Below are 16,543 nucleotides of genomic sequence, written 5' to 3'. Positions count from 1 at the left end.
GGACTTAACACACACAAGAGACAACACTAGAAGCATGTGTGATAAAAAGAAGAACCCTCAAAGGTGATTCAGTAGGGTTTCTGACCATCCGTGGAATATAAATCACATTTTAATATTAACTGATATATAAATGTTAAGCACAGTAAATGTGAATAAAGGAAATATAATCCTGAAATTGTAGGAAAAAAGTGTTCAGAATTAGAGAAGCCACACGATTTAAGTGAAAACAAGGATTTGGATAGAGGGGGGATTAAAAAGGGGATATTGGAGGAATTATTGGAGGTTATTTTAACTGTAGACTAGATTTCTGATGAATTCTATCAAAAGTGTGACAAGTTTAGTGCAATGTGGCTAAACATTTGACCCTAATGGCTACAGTAGTTTGGTTTGTTGTTAAAGTTAGTTTAATAAAGAAACTCAAGGAGATCTTTTCCTGGAACAACTTTGCTTCAAAGCCAATCCACACCTTGACAGAGTTTTTTTAACTGCTCTCTCATAAGAATAGGTTTTTAGTTTTTTAAATTAAAATAAATTATGAAATGAAAAAAGAAATCCATTACTTGGTTTATGAATTCGATTTTCAGTAGAAAATAAAAGATGACCAAAGATGGTGGAGATGACCAAAGATGGTGGATATGACCAACGATGGTAGACATGATCAAAGATGGTAGACATGATCAAAGATGGTAGACATGATCAAAGATGGTAGACATGATCAAAGATGGTAGACATGATCAAAGATGGTAGACGTGACCAAAGATGGTAGACATGACCAAAGATGGTGGATGTGACCAAAGATGGTGGATATGAGTAAAGATGGTGGACATGAGCAAAGATAGTGGACATGACCAAAGATGGTGGAGATGACCAAAGATGGTAGACATGACCAAAGATGGTGGACATGATCAAAGATGGTAGACATGATCAAAGATGGTAGACATGATCAAAGATGGTAGACATGATCAAAGATGGTAGACATGACCAAAGATGGTGGATGTGACCAAAGATGGTGGATATGAGTAAAGATGGTGGACATGAGCAAAGATAGTGGACATGAACAAAGATGGTGGAGATGACCAAAGATGATGGAGATGACCAAAGATGGTAGACATGACCAAAGATGGTGGATATGAGTAAAGATTGTGGACATGACCAAAGATGATGGATATGAACAAAGATGGTGGACATGAACAAAGACGGTGGAGATGACCAAAGATGGTGGACATGACCAAAGATGGTGGACATGAGCAAAGATGGTGGACATGAGCAAAGATGGTGGACATGACCAAAGACGGTGGAGATGACCAAAGATGGTGGACATGACCAAAGATGATGGATATGAACAAAGACGGTGGAGATGAACAAAGACGGTGGAGATGACCAAAGATGGTGGACATGACCAAAGATGGTGGACATGACCAAAGATGGTGGACATGAGCAAAGATGGTGGACATGACCAAAGATGGTGGACATGACCAAAGATGGTGGACATGACCAAAGACGGTGGAGATGACCAAAGATGGTGGACATGACCAAAGATGGTGGACATGAGCAAAGATGGTGGACATGACCAAAGACGGTGGAGATGACCAAAGATGGTGGACATGACCAAAGATGATGGATATGAACAAAGACGGTGGAGATGAACAAAGACGGTGGAGATGACCAAAGATGGTGGACATGAGCAAAGATGGTGGACATGAGCAAAGATGGTGGACATGAGCAAAGATGGTGAACATGAACAAAGATGGTGGACATGAACAAAGATGGTGGAGATGACCAAAGATGATGGAGATGACCAAAGATGATGGAGATGACCAAAGGCGGTGCGTTACACAAGAGCAGAATAAATAAAGAAACATGATTCATGTCTGCATTAAGTTCAACTGCATAAAGCATGGATGTCAAAAGATAGATGCTGTGACGTATTCAAATCAACACACTTAAAGTCTATTTCAACACAGAATATCAATTTTCTGGGTGGTGTTATTGCTTCAATGCACTTGGCTGCAGCCGTGATATTGACATCTAACAGTGAGTGACAGACGGAGATCTGATCGCCGTAATCCAGTCGGACTGCTGGACAAGTAAATCGGTAGATACCAGAGGTTAAAGTGGGGTCACATTGCTGCAGGGGGCTCTGCTGTCTGTGTGTATGAGCAAAGAAAAAGAGGGCTGTTGTGAAAGCGAGGCTCTCTAAACAGCAGCAGAAGAGGGGGGGACTCTTGGTGCAGGGATTGACATGTCTGTCAGGAACCCCGTAATTCTTGGGTGTGTGAGGAGAGTTCATAATATTAAGAAATGTTGAGGTACATGAAACATGTTTGTCTGTGGTTTTATCATCATTGTCCAGCAGATGCTTTTAGCTCACATGGATCTTCAAGCTGATATTCACTTAAACAAGTCAGAGTAAAGATGTTGTGTATTCTCTATTCTCATAAACAACAATGGTACATCTATGATATATACTGTATATCATCCATATTTTGGACTGTTACTCTTCAATCAAGTCGACGCAGATCCAGGCGAACACTCTTCCTGAGGGAGAGACCAGCAAAGTTGCTATTCCTGCTGTCGATTAACTTCTACTGTTTCCTACACTTAACTCTCAATCATTCACCTCTCTTTTCCTCAGCGCTGACGGACAGACAAAGCTGTGTGTCGGATGAGAGACACGGGCACGATTCCAGGCGGTCGGATTAACTTGGGCCACAAGAGTGAAGTAGAGCAGACATACAAGCAGCTCCACGCTCTTGTTACGCTCCCTCTTTACGACTTCTGCATGTTTAGCCAAACATTGGAAATGGCTTGTGAAAGTGGATAATGGGCGACAGCTAGAACCACAATGTGCATGGACAACAAATGTAGAAATGTGGGATCGAGACCAAATTTTGACAAAAGATGTTGCACTTTCTTTTGGTTTCCTAATGCAAGTCTTTAATCTTATGATTACAAAAAAATATGGCATTTTACTTGTTTTTTTATTTGCACACATTATTTATAAAATGTTTGCGTGTTTGGTTTTCATCGATAGCTTTTGGTTTCTACATACCTAATTCAGACCGTTACGTACACATTTTTACCAAATTTTGAAAACGCAAATGAATAAAATACTGATATTACTTAATCTCAAATAAAGTGAATATAGTTTTAGCAACAAAAATGACCAAATTAATACAAACATATATACAAAATATTAATTTACTACCAATTTCAGAATATTTACTTTAAGTGCAAGTCAAATTAAATGTTTTATCAGATGTTGCTATCACTAGCATGTGCGCTTACCCCTTTTTTTTTCCCACCATGGACTGTGATATAGAGTCCATGTTTTATGTCAGCTATTTTATGATTAAATCAGTCAAAGAGTCTTGCGCATCAGAAAGCAGTGTTGGGAAAGTTCCCTCTCTGTTAACTTGTTCAAAGTTCAGTTCAAAATGTTTTAAAATGGGCTAGTTTAGTTCATAATTTAAACATTTTCAAAAGTTCATGGCTCCAAGAATCAACTAGTTCATAGTACCTTAAATCTGTATGCTGCTTTATATAACCAAAGTCAGCAATTAAGATTAATTGTCAGTATTGTAAAAACAACACAGGAATTGTATGTGTTGTTGTGGAATACAGTATAGAAAAGAATGAAAGAAGTAGATAAAAAACAAAATATGATAAATAAAATAAAATACAATGAAAGACTCCTACATTAAAGTGGGCATTTAAAAATTAACCAACTGAAGAGTTTATGATCCGAAACATCCAATTTTGAACCCTAGGGGCAGCATTTCTGTCTATTCAGTCCACAGTAGCAGTGATGCATTTGCAGTGATTTTATTTTTTTGAAGTCTGTAGGTAAGTAAGTAGGGTAATGCATTGTTTCGTCCTGGTCAACCTTGTCATCAATATTACCGATTTATTATAGAAAGAATCTTTGATACGCTGTCGCAAGTGTTGAGACTTCATACTGCCGTAGTAGTACACTAGGTTCAGTTCACGTTCGTCCAAAATATGAGCTAGTTCCTGAACTATCCTTCAACGAACTCGCTCAAGCACAACACTGTCAGTGAGAGTCAACGACAGCACTTTGGTGCTCTCTTGAGTTAATATTTGGTAATTGAATCAGGTGATTAAACCAATTGCTTAAAACATTTTTCCGATTATTTTAATTGTGATTTCAAAGAGTGTTCAAAGTGTTTACCAGAAAAAGAGCAAATCTTCAGCTAACAGTCGAAGGTAGAAAATGTGCCGTGAGAAGGTTGAGTGGGCAGAGCTTTGAGCAAGGCAGCACAGAGGCTTCTGCCCCGCCCCAAAACTTCATCTCATATGGTTAAGAGGCTTACCAGTGTCAGGTTTCCTTCTACACAAAAGACCAAAACGGCTAGGTAGCGGTTACATTATAATTAGCTGAATCCAAGAAGGGGGATGAGCAGGAAGTCAGGATGGGAACCAGAAAGTATGATGGGAAAGAGGGACACACTGCAGAGGTAGTATGAGGTTTTATTCCTCAAAAGAGCTACAATATTTTCCCACGTGTTTGTGCGTCAAATGTCATGACTGGATTTTTGTGTCCAGAAATAACAGGAACAAACATAACAAGTAGCCAAGAAAAAGAAATGAAATACAAACTGGAGTATTTATTTAAGTTCACTGCAAAATATTTTAATTGATAAATATCTGAGCTGGTTGAAGAGTGATTAAGGAAGCGGAGTAAGAGAGTTCTTGCATTTATTAGCAGCGACAATGTTTGCACTTATCATTAGGTGACAATGTTAACTCCAGCTGAACCATGTTGACCATCAGGGCCAGCGATGGATTCTCTGCTGGCCTCAACCTACTCAGAAGAGTTTACATTGATGTCATGTCATAATATATTGGCAGCACTATTACTAGTGTCAAATATGATAAAGAGTTGTTATCCAATCATGTTACAGCTAGCTAGGTGACATGTGAAGCCGACAGATCAAGATCGTTGGAGTCACTGCACTTTAACAGAAGGCTAGCAGACCTTACATAAAGTTGCATTAACATGTCCTATTTTTGGATAAGACTTTGTTAGCGGTACTTATTATTTCAAAATATTCACCATGGCTGAAAGAGGAGAACTGATAGATTTGGTTGCAGTTATACAAAAAATGGGAGAACACAGATAATCTGCAAAGCAATAATTTGATTTGTAGTTTAAGGTTTTGACATCTCAATTTTTTTTTCAGTAATCAATCACTGATAATGGAAAAAAAACAGCAAAAATGCTACATGTTAAAAAAATAATTCTGATCCACAGCAAAACATAAAGTAAATCACGTGTTGCACACAGCTGGGTCTACATGTTTTATTGTTCTGTTGCCGCATTTTCACCTAAACAAAATGAAAATTATGTGTTTGCTTTTTTTTTTCTTTTTTTAAATTAATTTTAAGTTTCATTATTGCCTGGTTGCTGTTTTATATCATAATGCCCATTTTATTGGACGAACTTGCTGAAGCTTGTTAGTTATTCTCTTAAAATCAGCTTTGATTTTTGGGATTTGGCTGATTTATCCATAATATTTTTCAGGATTTTCCTGAGGTTGCTGTTGGTCTACACATGGACAGAGTAGTTCAAAGTATTCAACAAATGTCTGATAAATGAATGAAGCTGATGATGAATAAATGAACATTATCCATGATGCAGGACGTATTACCACACAAGACAAGTATGAACAACAGATTTATATGATAATTGAGAAACTCACAGGGACTTCAACATACTTGGCAGCTGCTTTGACCTTTAATAGAGACGAAGGAAGTTATCAGCGAATAAGAAAGACGAAGATGTTGCAAAGAAGAAATAATGTTTATGTTAGGATGTGACTCACAGTAAATGAGAGGATTGAAGAGAAAAACGTTCCTTCGTCGTATCTTGAGAGTTTGGAGAGAACGCCTTCCAACACTGAGGCCAACTGCATCCATGAACAAACACAATCAGGAGTAAAAGCAACACACTTGTACTTGCACTCACATTAACACATTCATTCATTAGTCTATGAAAACAGTGACGTGTACATACACTATTTAAGCCAGTCTAAAAGGTTTAAATAGCTACAGTACTTTCACGAAGATGAGAAGATGATATCACAAAATAGAGATTTACGTATCATCAAATTAACATTTACTTCCTTTTTATCCTTAATAATACACAAAAATACGTAATTAAAGGGTCACTGTATAATGTGACACCATGCTATTAAAAGGCAGCGTGAAAATATGCTGAAAGAGAGTCAGTATGGTAGGCGTGTATATATTTACCTTGGATACAAGGGAAGAAATCATTTTGTTAAAGGTCTCATCAATGAGAACGTCGATTTTGGAGTGGTACTGCTGCTGCAAAGAGAAGAGGGTTGCAGAGATTAAAACACAGATTACATTATTTTTTACAGGCAGACATGACATTTTACCCCGGACAGACAGGATTGTCAGGTACAAACAAAAACACACAGCCACACACAGGAATACACACAGACAGGCGCGGACACACACTCACACATGCAAACACTCACACACTTGTACGCGGGCATGAAGAAGCATCTGTGTAATGTGGGTGAGTTAAGCAGCTAATAGGACCATTATGCTGCTGAATAACATTCCCGTCCGCACTGGAAAAGCGAAGGAATCTGAAGGATACTTTTTGTGCGTCTCCCCTCAATTAGAGCAGCCTTGTATTTCTCTAAAGCACCGGTCCAGCTGCGAGGACCAAAGGCTCACACAAGATTCAATTAATCCGCCATTTCATGTCTGGTTTGCCCCCCCTCACCTCCCTCAAAACATATTCATGGCACCTTTTCCCTGACAGGGAGTGCAGGAGAAAAAGGCCGGGGCTGGGTGTGAATGGAGGTGCCAGCAGGGGAGTTCATGTCTCCACAATGGCCTTTCAGTGGCCGTCTAAAGAGCACCCAAATTAAAAATTTCAATCAACAAAGCGCACAGATCGCTGACAAATTGCAGGTCCAAGAAGGTCACTGCGGCTAGTCCTAATTTTGTGTTTTCCCCTCCACAAGTCTGTGAATCTGCTGCCTTCTGTTCGTCAATGGATCCACTGGCAGACCAACATGACCTTGATGCTACATTACAAGACAATGCCCTCAAACACTTATGAAAACTGACAACATTCTCATTTCAGGAGTCATTTTTTATTAAATTATTACACACTTGACAAATTAAGTCTTTTGAAGCCATAGGAACCTCTTGGTGTCAGAATGAACCTGAACTGCTGGTGAATAACAACATTGTTTCTTATTGTTTGATTCTGATGATGCACATCTTTATTTGATCGCACACTGGCATCAAATATAAACTTCTTAGAGGTAAATATTGCATGTCAAAGTCAAACAGAGGTGAGTTCATATAATATACTTCCTTTTTCATTAAAACATAATCATGATGGAAGAAGTAGGAGGTGCTGGGTGGATGGAGGGACTTACCCACTGTTTGTCACTCTGGGAACCAAACAATGACGTGCATCAACATGGACATGAGGAAGGAAGACATGCGATGCAGAAAACAGAGTCAGTCATCAATAACACAGTGAGTGAGAATGTTATGTTGAAATCCAAAACCACAGGCCAAAGCCACTAGGAACATTCAGTGCCCTTGCTATCTTTTTGTAACCTTTTCCTTGTTAATGTACGGCAATGATCTCATCTCTGAATTCTTTGGACAATTCTCTTGACTTTGCCATATTTCTAACATGCAATACAACATTACCATCAACAGTCTAGGTATTTTAGGTGTTCTATCTTAAGCATTTTGTGTTGAATTTGGAGAGCCATTTGAATTGTTCTTATTTGATTTGTTTATTGCAAATAGTTGCTAATTTGTACATTTTGCCAATAAACCTTATTTGCAGTGGGGGTTGAATAATAATTAAAGTGCAACTGTATATATATATATATATATATATATATATACAGTATATATTAAAGAACATAAATAAGGCCACTTTCCCATTATAAGATTTACCTTTTTAAATGGTTTGTCGAGTCCAGTAGAAAAATAATCTTTCATCCAAGAAAAAAACAGACTGCCTATGAGTGTTTGTGCAAAAGAACAAGACTACAAACTAGAAAGGTTGGTGAATCACACTCAAAGTAAGGTCAAACAAAGCTATATTATACTGCTGGTTTTGAAAAGCAGACACTATTGATCAAGATGATGCTTAAAAACAGAACAAATTGGCTTTACACATTTATGTTTTTGCAATTTTAAAGAGCCTCCCAGTGTCAGAAAGGTAGATGTTGTGTGATGAATGAAAAGAAACCAAGGTTGGCAGATCTCAGAGCTTCATATTATTTTTGGTAAAATCTTTTTTTAAACCTTTTGATCAAGGACAAGATGTTTTGGGAGATACTTGGACATGCGAGTTGGGAATTTAATGTTTATATGTGTGACAATATTAATCTTAACTCTAATATATTTACTTTATGTTTAAACTAAAAGCAGCTGAAACGTTATTCACAGCTTCACTTGACAGAAGCTAACATGTTTGGAAGATTAAGTATAAACATCACAAGCTCACATTTATTATCCATCAATAGAACCTGAAAGGCTCACCTTTCATCAAAATGTCTGTATCTCCCTTACTCAAACTGGCAGTAATTGTTAAAAAAAAAAAAGTGCGAAATTTGATCGATGTTGTACATTTGTAAAATAAAGTTTGATAATTCAGCACCAGCCTGTTTTTGAGCAGATACGATGGAGGTCGATGAGGAGACACGGCTGAAGGTTAAGAGAACAGTGTGCTTAGCTCTCTGCTTGGACTTTCAGCAGTGAAGGGTTTCGCTCTCAACAGCGCCAAGGCCACCGCCTCACACTGGCTTCACGGCCATCCATTCAGCTGCTCGTGAAGAGAGCTCGGCCGTTTCAAGTGAACACAAAAACACCTGAACTTTAATGCGTGCTGGGAAATAGTCACATTCTGACTGTTTGACCTGTTCAGTATTGAGCAGGGAAAATGAAAATCAGCTTCAAGTTTAAGATGCATTCAACTTTGGAAGGGTTAGCCTCTAACTTTGGACTGAAATCCAATTACTGAGATGATTTATAATATCTAACAACAGCACATATTTAAATTCCTCTTCCACTAGCTAAAATCTAAGCTATTATTTTGCTCTTATCGAAAACTAGGACAGACATCTCCGTGTTTGGCATTACTTCACATCAAACTATTATGAATACTATTTTGTCTCACATTGGTACTTCAGTTGAGAGCAAATGTGTTGGGAACCAAATCCAGACCCCCAGGACATTTTCTGTGGCAACACAAACTGCAAATGGATTCAATGCAAAGCAAATGTAAAGTGCACAGTAATCCAGATCAGTTTTTAAACATTTATGGTGACCTCAACATTTACGATTTGACATTCAACAGAGATTGTGAATGTCAAACACGTTTTTGTAGCTACTTCGCTCGAAAACAATTATTCTATTTTAGTTTAAAGACTTGTTGGGGAGTTTTGTTTCATATTTTTGTAACGCCTATTTTAAACCATGCTGTGGCAGGGAGTGAGGAGTACAAATGTGTCACCCGAGTTTGCTTATTCATGTCATGAAGGTGGAAAATCTAGTGTAGATCCAAAGTGGTATAAAGTGGTTTGATGTGAACTACTGAGGTGGAAATGTAACATTGAAAAAAATTTTTTTTAATTGAATAGAATTTAATTTGTGAGATACTAAAGGCACTAAAGTTTTAATGTATTAGAGTAAGATCATTGGTTGTTAGATGAGCTAACTAAACAACTAGAATGTCTGGACGTTACCTCCTGGCCAGTGTCCAGCACGCAGAGTTTTGAGCACTGCTTCTTGGCGTCCATCAAAACGTTGAACATGGTGCACACAGAGAGCGACACACGGAAGTCTGTAGACTTACTTGCCTTCTGCATTTTTGCCTCAAATGCAGATTTGGTCCTGCAAGCAGGTGGAGATATTTTAGGATGACATCCAACAAAAACATGAACTCTCGACCGCTAACCGTTTCACACAGGCCTCCATCATGTCACTGGCCATCAGTTTGAGTCTTTGCTCCAAGTGTTGAGCAAATTCTGGTTCCGGCCAGTGGAGGTCCAGCACAAACATCTGCAGAGCGTCCAGCTTCCAGAACAAGTCCTCCGACGTGGCTGATCCATTACTGCAACGACAACATCACCGTTTATAGACACACGGCTTTGAACACATGTTCATGGTAATCAATAAAATACCAAATATTTAATGAACACGTCAAGACAGAAGGTTGGTGTTCAGTCTTATCTTGAAACTGGACAAAACCTGCGCTTAAGCAATCATTTCATAAAGTGTCCCAATTCAAACATATTAATTGTTTAAAGGAAATTATATTATTGCCAATAGATTCAGTAGGAATTCAGTGAAATTAGTTTCCAAGACAACACAAAACAAAACAACAAATTAATCACTATTATTATTGCAAAACGTACATAAACAGTAATAAAGAGAAAAAGAAAAAGAAAAAAATATTGTTGTCATACTGTGGCGTTGTTCAAAAGTGTATGTCGAATGTATCTGGTTTCTCTGCATTTAATTGGTTCCTAAAGAAAGTCAGCCATCTCTGGCTAAACCTTTCCTACTGCTGTCCGTGTGTGTCCAGCTCATCTTAATGTTTTATTCATTCCCAAAACCCTCGACAAAATGCTTAAAAATCAGCATGTTGACCTCTGAGTGAAGGTTTTAGGGAGGATAACTTCATCAGGTCAAGAGAAAGGGGGCATGATGGGGCAGAAGACCCCCATGGAAATCTGATCTAAAATACATCAAATTGATGATCTAAATCAGGGGTCTCCAAATTGGTCTTCAAAGGGCCAGGGTGGTGCAGGTTTTTGGTCCAATCGATCAAGCATGTACAGTTTAACCAATGAGGTTTCAGCTGAAAGAACCAACACCTGACTGACAATCTGTCAGTCAGGGGTTTACATTCTGAAGACTCCTGGAGTCTTGGGTTAAAGGGGGTCCTCCAAAAAGTTCTGGTGGAACTGTCTGTCAATGATTATAATGATTATCTTATACAATATTATAATTTTTAATAATTATAATCAATAATTCATCGGAATTGAATGCATTCCAAGGCCTCAATAGTATATTAACTGTTCAATACACGTCGACATCAGCAGCAGAAAACCAAAAATAAAAGGCCTTGACCTTTAACTGTCAATCAAGCACCATGAGCCATCTCAGGATAAAGTCAAGATCCAAGGCCTGATGTTATTTTATTTTTGTTAAAGATGATTCACACGGTTGCTTCTCAACCCACAGAGCTGGTGCTGTAGTAAAGACATTTGTTCAGAAAAGTTAAGAAGAAATATTCCTCATCCAAGAATACGCCCCCTCCATTCACAACAGCCAGTCAAGCTGAGGAGGAAGAAAAAGTGGCACTAGGGTTAAAATAAGCGCCACTCACTCCCTCACTTTGCCTTTAAAAGACTGTTACCTTAACAAGTGGCGCTGAGGAATTAACGCGACGGGTTGAATCCACAGTGCAATTAATGGCCCAATGACTATCCCCCTCATGTTTAATTAGTGCTGCCTTCTCCGAGCGCACTCAGAACTCCTCCCCTGGGGAAAAGGACAATCCCACTCGCCCGTCTGTGCAAACTAATGAAGTGCCAGCTTTCTTTTGAATGTGTCGTAGAGGGCCAAGTGAAGTGAGGGACTGGAAGAGTGGAGTCCATGTTGTGGGCAAGACTGTGGGAGTCAGCAGGAGGAGCCTTTTAAAGAAATGTTAACCATTCTCCTGAGACCGCCCCAGACCCTCCACTACCACCACCCACCCATTGCACCCTCAACATGGCCGCCGCTGCTGCCAGTTATTATTCAGACTCTGTAACAGACTGAGTGATAACTGATTTCTTTGACCAAACACAGAACATATTTAATATTATTAAGTACTATAATCTCCTTTTGGGAGTTACTTGACTCAATTAATAGAATTTGTTTTTTATATTTCACGTGTTGTTTCTCTCATTGAAATGAACACGCAAGAAAAAAACAACATTATTTAGATAAACTTGCAGCTCAACTTGAGCAAGTTTTATACGATGATGTACTGGGGTCAGAAGAATATTTACGAGTAGAATTTGTAAAGACATGACTTTTCAAGTCCTAATATTCATAATATTGAGTTGCTGGGATCGGTTTTTCCTTTCTCCACTTTAGTCTTACTTCAACTGTAAAGTGTCTTGAGATAACTTTGTTATGATAAGACACTTTGAATAAAATTGAATGTCCAAGTGAGCAGACGTCATTGTACCACTTAGTTCAGCGTTCTTCTAGCGGCAGCATTGCCCCTTTTTACTGGCCTGACTACTTTCTTTTGCCGCTCTCAGGGGTAGATATGAAGTTTCGACGGCTCAGACCGACTGATAATCTCGTACTGTTTTTTTGCCCTACATTCCTTTAAAAACAAATCTTACCAAGACAATTTTAGGATATTAAAGATAGACATGTTTAACCATCGACCGATGGGTGAGAGTGTGTTTAAGAATCAAGTCCAAATGTTTTATTGGACTTGTGTCTAACAAGTAATTCATCATTAATAAATCTGAAATAACATGACACTAGTATATAGCTATTATGGACTTTTCCTTTATTGATTTAACCAATAAATATAGAAATAAATACCAGTTAAGTAAAGGCGTATCGGCAGCTTCAGATACATGAACAGCATTATTACATTTATTGTGTTACATAAATGGATAAATATGGTTATCAAAGGGAAGGCTATTTTCAGCAGTCCCCATGAATCGGGGAAGTATATGGCCTCAGGAAAACCAAAACAAAAATCACTGTGGTTATTTGCTGAAACTCTTCACAAACATCCACAGTCTGGCAAATGAAACAATATGCGCCTTCCTGAACGGTGCACATTTGTGCCTCAAAATAAACAGTCAAATATATATATAGATATACCCCTTTTGGACTCCTGCACAATAGATAAGCTTTTCTGCAGAGTTCACTGTAACACTAACAGCACTTTCTGAACACTACTGACACTAAGTCTTCTTCAGTCATGCACGTCCTCACAGCTAATTAGATATGAATCAGCATGGAAGTTTTTCTAGAGCAGCTTTAACAAAGAATATCTGATACGTCAGTGAGAGGCAGGGGACTGTACATTGTTTTCTGCAACATTCAGTTATTAATGTTAATGCAGAAATGTACAAATGTTGAAATATGTTACAATGGAAACATATATATGGCATAAAAATAAATAGTAAATAGGCAAATAGTAGAGTTTCCTTGACAACAATTCCAGGTGCAAGTTTTGAAACAACATAACAAAAAAATGTATCATGACATGGACAAGACTTGGGGTTTCGCTTGTGAAGCAGCACAGACAATTTCTTATACTACAGTACTTACAAGAGGTCTGGTAGATGCATTCCCTGTATGCTGAAATACAAGAAAATAGGACTTGTTTACAATATTCAAAACCAAAAACTAACAACTCAACTACCAAAACATCAACAGCTTTCACAGCAAATGGATGCAGCCAGCCACCACCATCATGACATCACAAAGCCAAGATCACAACCATGAATCAGGTTTTTCTACATCACAACTAGAACACATAATGATCATTATTATTCTTTCATGCAAGGAGACACATTTATAATCCGTTTTTACAATTAGGTTTTAACATATAAACAGGTGCTGAAGAGCAGAGGTCACTGGTAGTGGATCGTTGTTTCCCTCATTACCTAAACAAAGTACTTCACACAGTCAAAGGAATCTTAATTGACATTAAGAGGAAACTCAAAAGTTTCTAATAATGAGGACTTTCATTTTCACTTGTCCTTGCAAAAGAGCATTTAGTTTAACATTAGATCAGCTAACTAGTTCAAACTAGTTCATCTAAATCGGACAGAACGTGGAGACCTCTAGTCCTCTGACACCACTCAGTCACCCTCCTGTCTGTCGTACATACGTGCTGTCACACAGTGGTCCAATCCAAGCTGGTGCCGAGAAGCTGGGCAACTGCGGCAGCGTAAGAGGGAGGTTGGGGACTTTGGGCAGAGGAACGCTGACTAGATTGTTGGTCAGCGACCTGTCATGATGACCATTGACACATTGTCACACACACACATCTTTTTTTTTTTAAGTGGCAAATTGAAGAACAATTGAGAACCTAGAAGAAGCACAGTATGATCAGCCACTACGTTCTTTCATGTGATTCAGCTTTAGGTTTAAAAGAGTGCCGATTTAATTGACAGTCAAAACAATGAAGTCTACATAGCGATGTGGGCTATTGTACTGTACCATATAAAAAAAGATGAAATGTCAACTTCCAGTTTGAATTGGCACATTATTCAGTGAATTTTAAACTAAACAGACTGCTTGATAAAAGTCGGAGTCAAATATTTGAGACAGGCGACAAACCAATTTTAGCGTCAGAAGGAAGTAAGCACAGTTGTTGCTACCTCAAGAATCATTGAAAAAACTTTAGCCGATATATTTTACAGGCCAGAGCGTGACAAAAAGATACTTCTTCACATCTGCTGATTTTGCAACAGAAAGAAGATAAAAAAGAAAGAAGATGGAAAAAGATAAACCTTGTTCTTAAGTTTAAAACCACTTAAAATAAATGTGAAAATGCATTTTTTGCAGTTGGAAACATAAATTGATAATCAAGGTTGTTAAAATACATTTCCCCTGACTAAAAAATCGTATAAAAGATCCACAATATTGAAGTGAGACTCATAGGCGTATGTATGCAGAAATGTTCAATATGGGCCTAGATTTAATATATTTTTACAAAAAAAGTTCAAACAATCTGCTCCTGTCATGAAACCTGCAGATATGACAGCTAAAGCTAGATAATATGTACATCTATAGATGAATGTTTGTGTGGTTTGTATGTGTCATTTGAGTGGACGAGACGAGAAACTGGCTTTAACAGAAAGAAGAAACTCTGCAAGAATCTTACTTGACAGACTGCCAGGTCTCGTGTTCGAATCCACGATGGATGGACTGGGCAATAGATGACTCCATCAGATCAATGTATCTCACCACCAGAGGGATGAACAGGTCCTGCAAGTGCTTGTGGAACGTCCCGTTGCACAGGTGAGCTGCCAAGAGCAATAATACAATAAAACACTGGTGTTGCTAATAAAAAGTAAAAAGATGCAATGTCCAGATTTCTTGACAATTATTTCCTCAACACTGCTGTGCTGTAAATAAAAATGGTTTCTTGTTGCTCGGACACATGGGCATAACTCAATGTTGTGTGTCGTCTACACAGCCAATGATTGAAAACACAGAGAAATGTACATGATGGAACTCTTGTTGAAAAGTTGAAAGTGATGAATCAAAAATAAAAACACGAGGCCAGAAGTTGATGAATATTCTGGTATACTGGTTATTGATTGATTGATTGATTTGAAGTAAGCGTGTAGATGCCTTGTTACTAGCAGTTGTCAGAATCCTACAGGACGTGTGTTGCATAGAACTACTTAATAAAAGCTTTAGTGTGGGAGTGATTGTAAAAATAAATATGGTAGTTGAAAGATGTTTTGCATCGATAACATCGATAACTAAGGTTTGAAGGCTAATGGGTCGTAGAGGTTCTCTGTTGGAAAAATGAAGTGCAATCCGTATATTTTTTTACATTTTCACTCTCCAGATGTATGGACTGTACACCCCCCTGGAGTGCAGAGTAGAACACTTTGATAGATAATCTTTCAAAACTAAAGATGGATAATGAATTTTGCAGTCACTCTGCACAGCTTCTGCATCTCTTCCTAGTTTCTGTGCTAGAGTGAGTCTTCTCGTTTAGACTAGTGTAACAGTTTATTTTCGTGTCTAAACAAGAAGGAGGTGCAGCCAATACAAAACTCTGCACCAAGAATTTTGACCTTCTCTAGTAGAAGAACTCACATTTCCACGATCCCTAAAAGTCTTTACTGGCTTCCAGTTTCTTTCAGGATCAATTTTAAAATTCTGGTTCTTACTTTCAAAGCTATTCATGGTCAGGCTCCTCCTTACATCAGTGATCTGATCCGGCCTTACACCCCAGCTCGGGCTCTGAGGTCTGTGGATCAGAATCTACTGATGGTTCCTCGCACACGTTTCAGGACCAGAGGAGAGAAATCCTTCCAGGCTGTTAATCCTAAGCTTTGGAACGATCTTCCTTTCCTTCTGTGTTTGATGTCTACTGACTCCTTTAAGAATCATCTCAACACCTTCTTATTTGTGCAGGCATTTGCCTGATTTTCTGGGACTCCTGTGTTTTTCTTATGTGTCTTGGCCTTTTAAAGCATGTATTTTAGCTTCATATTGTTGTTGTTTGTTAAAGCTTTGTGACCCGGGTCTAGAAAGGCACTTTACAAATAACCTTTACTTAGTTACTTACTAACATTTCTATGTCTTTGCTTTGTATCAACACATATTGATTTAAACAACTTATTTCTGATTGCAAGCACTTTTGAGTTCACCGTCCACACAGTTTATTTCTTAAAAATAAAAATCTTTTTGGCATGTGTAGGGTTTTACTAAACCTGTTAGCAGCGATTTA

The 16,543-nt window shown here is 38.2% G+C and overlaps 1 protein-coding gene across 4 annotated transcripts in view; it reads right to left on the bottom strand.

Moving 5' to 3' along the window:
* cadps2 (Ca++-dependent secretion activator 2) overlaps positions 1 to 16,543 on the bottom strand; it is a 112,982-nt gene that overhangs the window by 10,712 nt on the left and 85,727 nt on the right. Inside the window, exons 19-27 of one of the 4 annotated variants that reach the window (XM_087796604.1) lie at positions 14,957 to 15,098; positions 13,958 to 14,077; positions 13,393 to 13,422; positions 9,995 to 10,150; positions 9,783 to 9,930; positions 7,449 to 7,463; positions 6,277 to 6,351; positions 5,847 to 5,930; positions 5,724 to 5,756 (exon numbers count right to left, since the gene is read on the bottom strand). In XM_087796604.1, the coding sequence (XP_087652730.1) occupies positions 5,724 to 5,756; positions 5,847 to 5,930; positions 6,277 to 6,351; positions 7,449 to 7,463; positions 9,783 to 9,930; positions 9,995 to 10,150; positions 13,393 to 13,422; positions 13,958 to 14,077; positions 14,957 to 15,098 (803 nt within the window). The remainder of the gene's footprint in view (positions 1 to 5,723; positions 5,757 to 5,846; positions 5,931 to 6,276; positions 6,352 to 7,448; positions 7,464 to 9,782; positions 9,931 to 9,994; positions 10,151 to 13,392; positions 13,423 to 13,957; positions 14,078 to 14,956; positions 15,099 to 16,543) is intronic. The other 3 variants (XM_087796605.1, XM_087796606.1, XM_087796607.1) reach the window with 3 other exon arrangements.

This window comes from Callionymus lyra, chromosome 8 (genome assembly GCF_982586985.1).
Source record: "Callionymus lyra chromosome 8, fCalLyr1.hap1.1, whole genome shotgun sequence".
Classification (NCBI taxonomy): Eukaryota; Metazoa; Chordata; class Actinopteri; order Syngnathiformes; family Callionymidae; genus Callionymus; species Callionymus lyra.
Note: the sequence above shows the minus strand (reverse complement) of the source record. Positions and strands in the feature narration are given on the sequence as shown.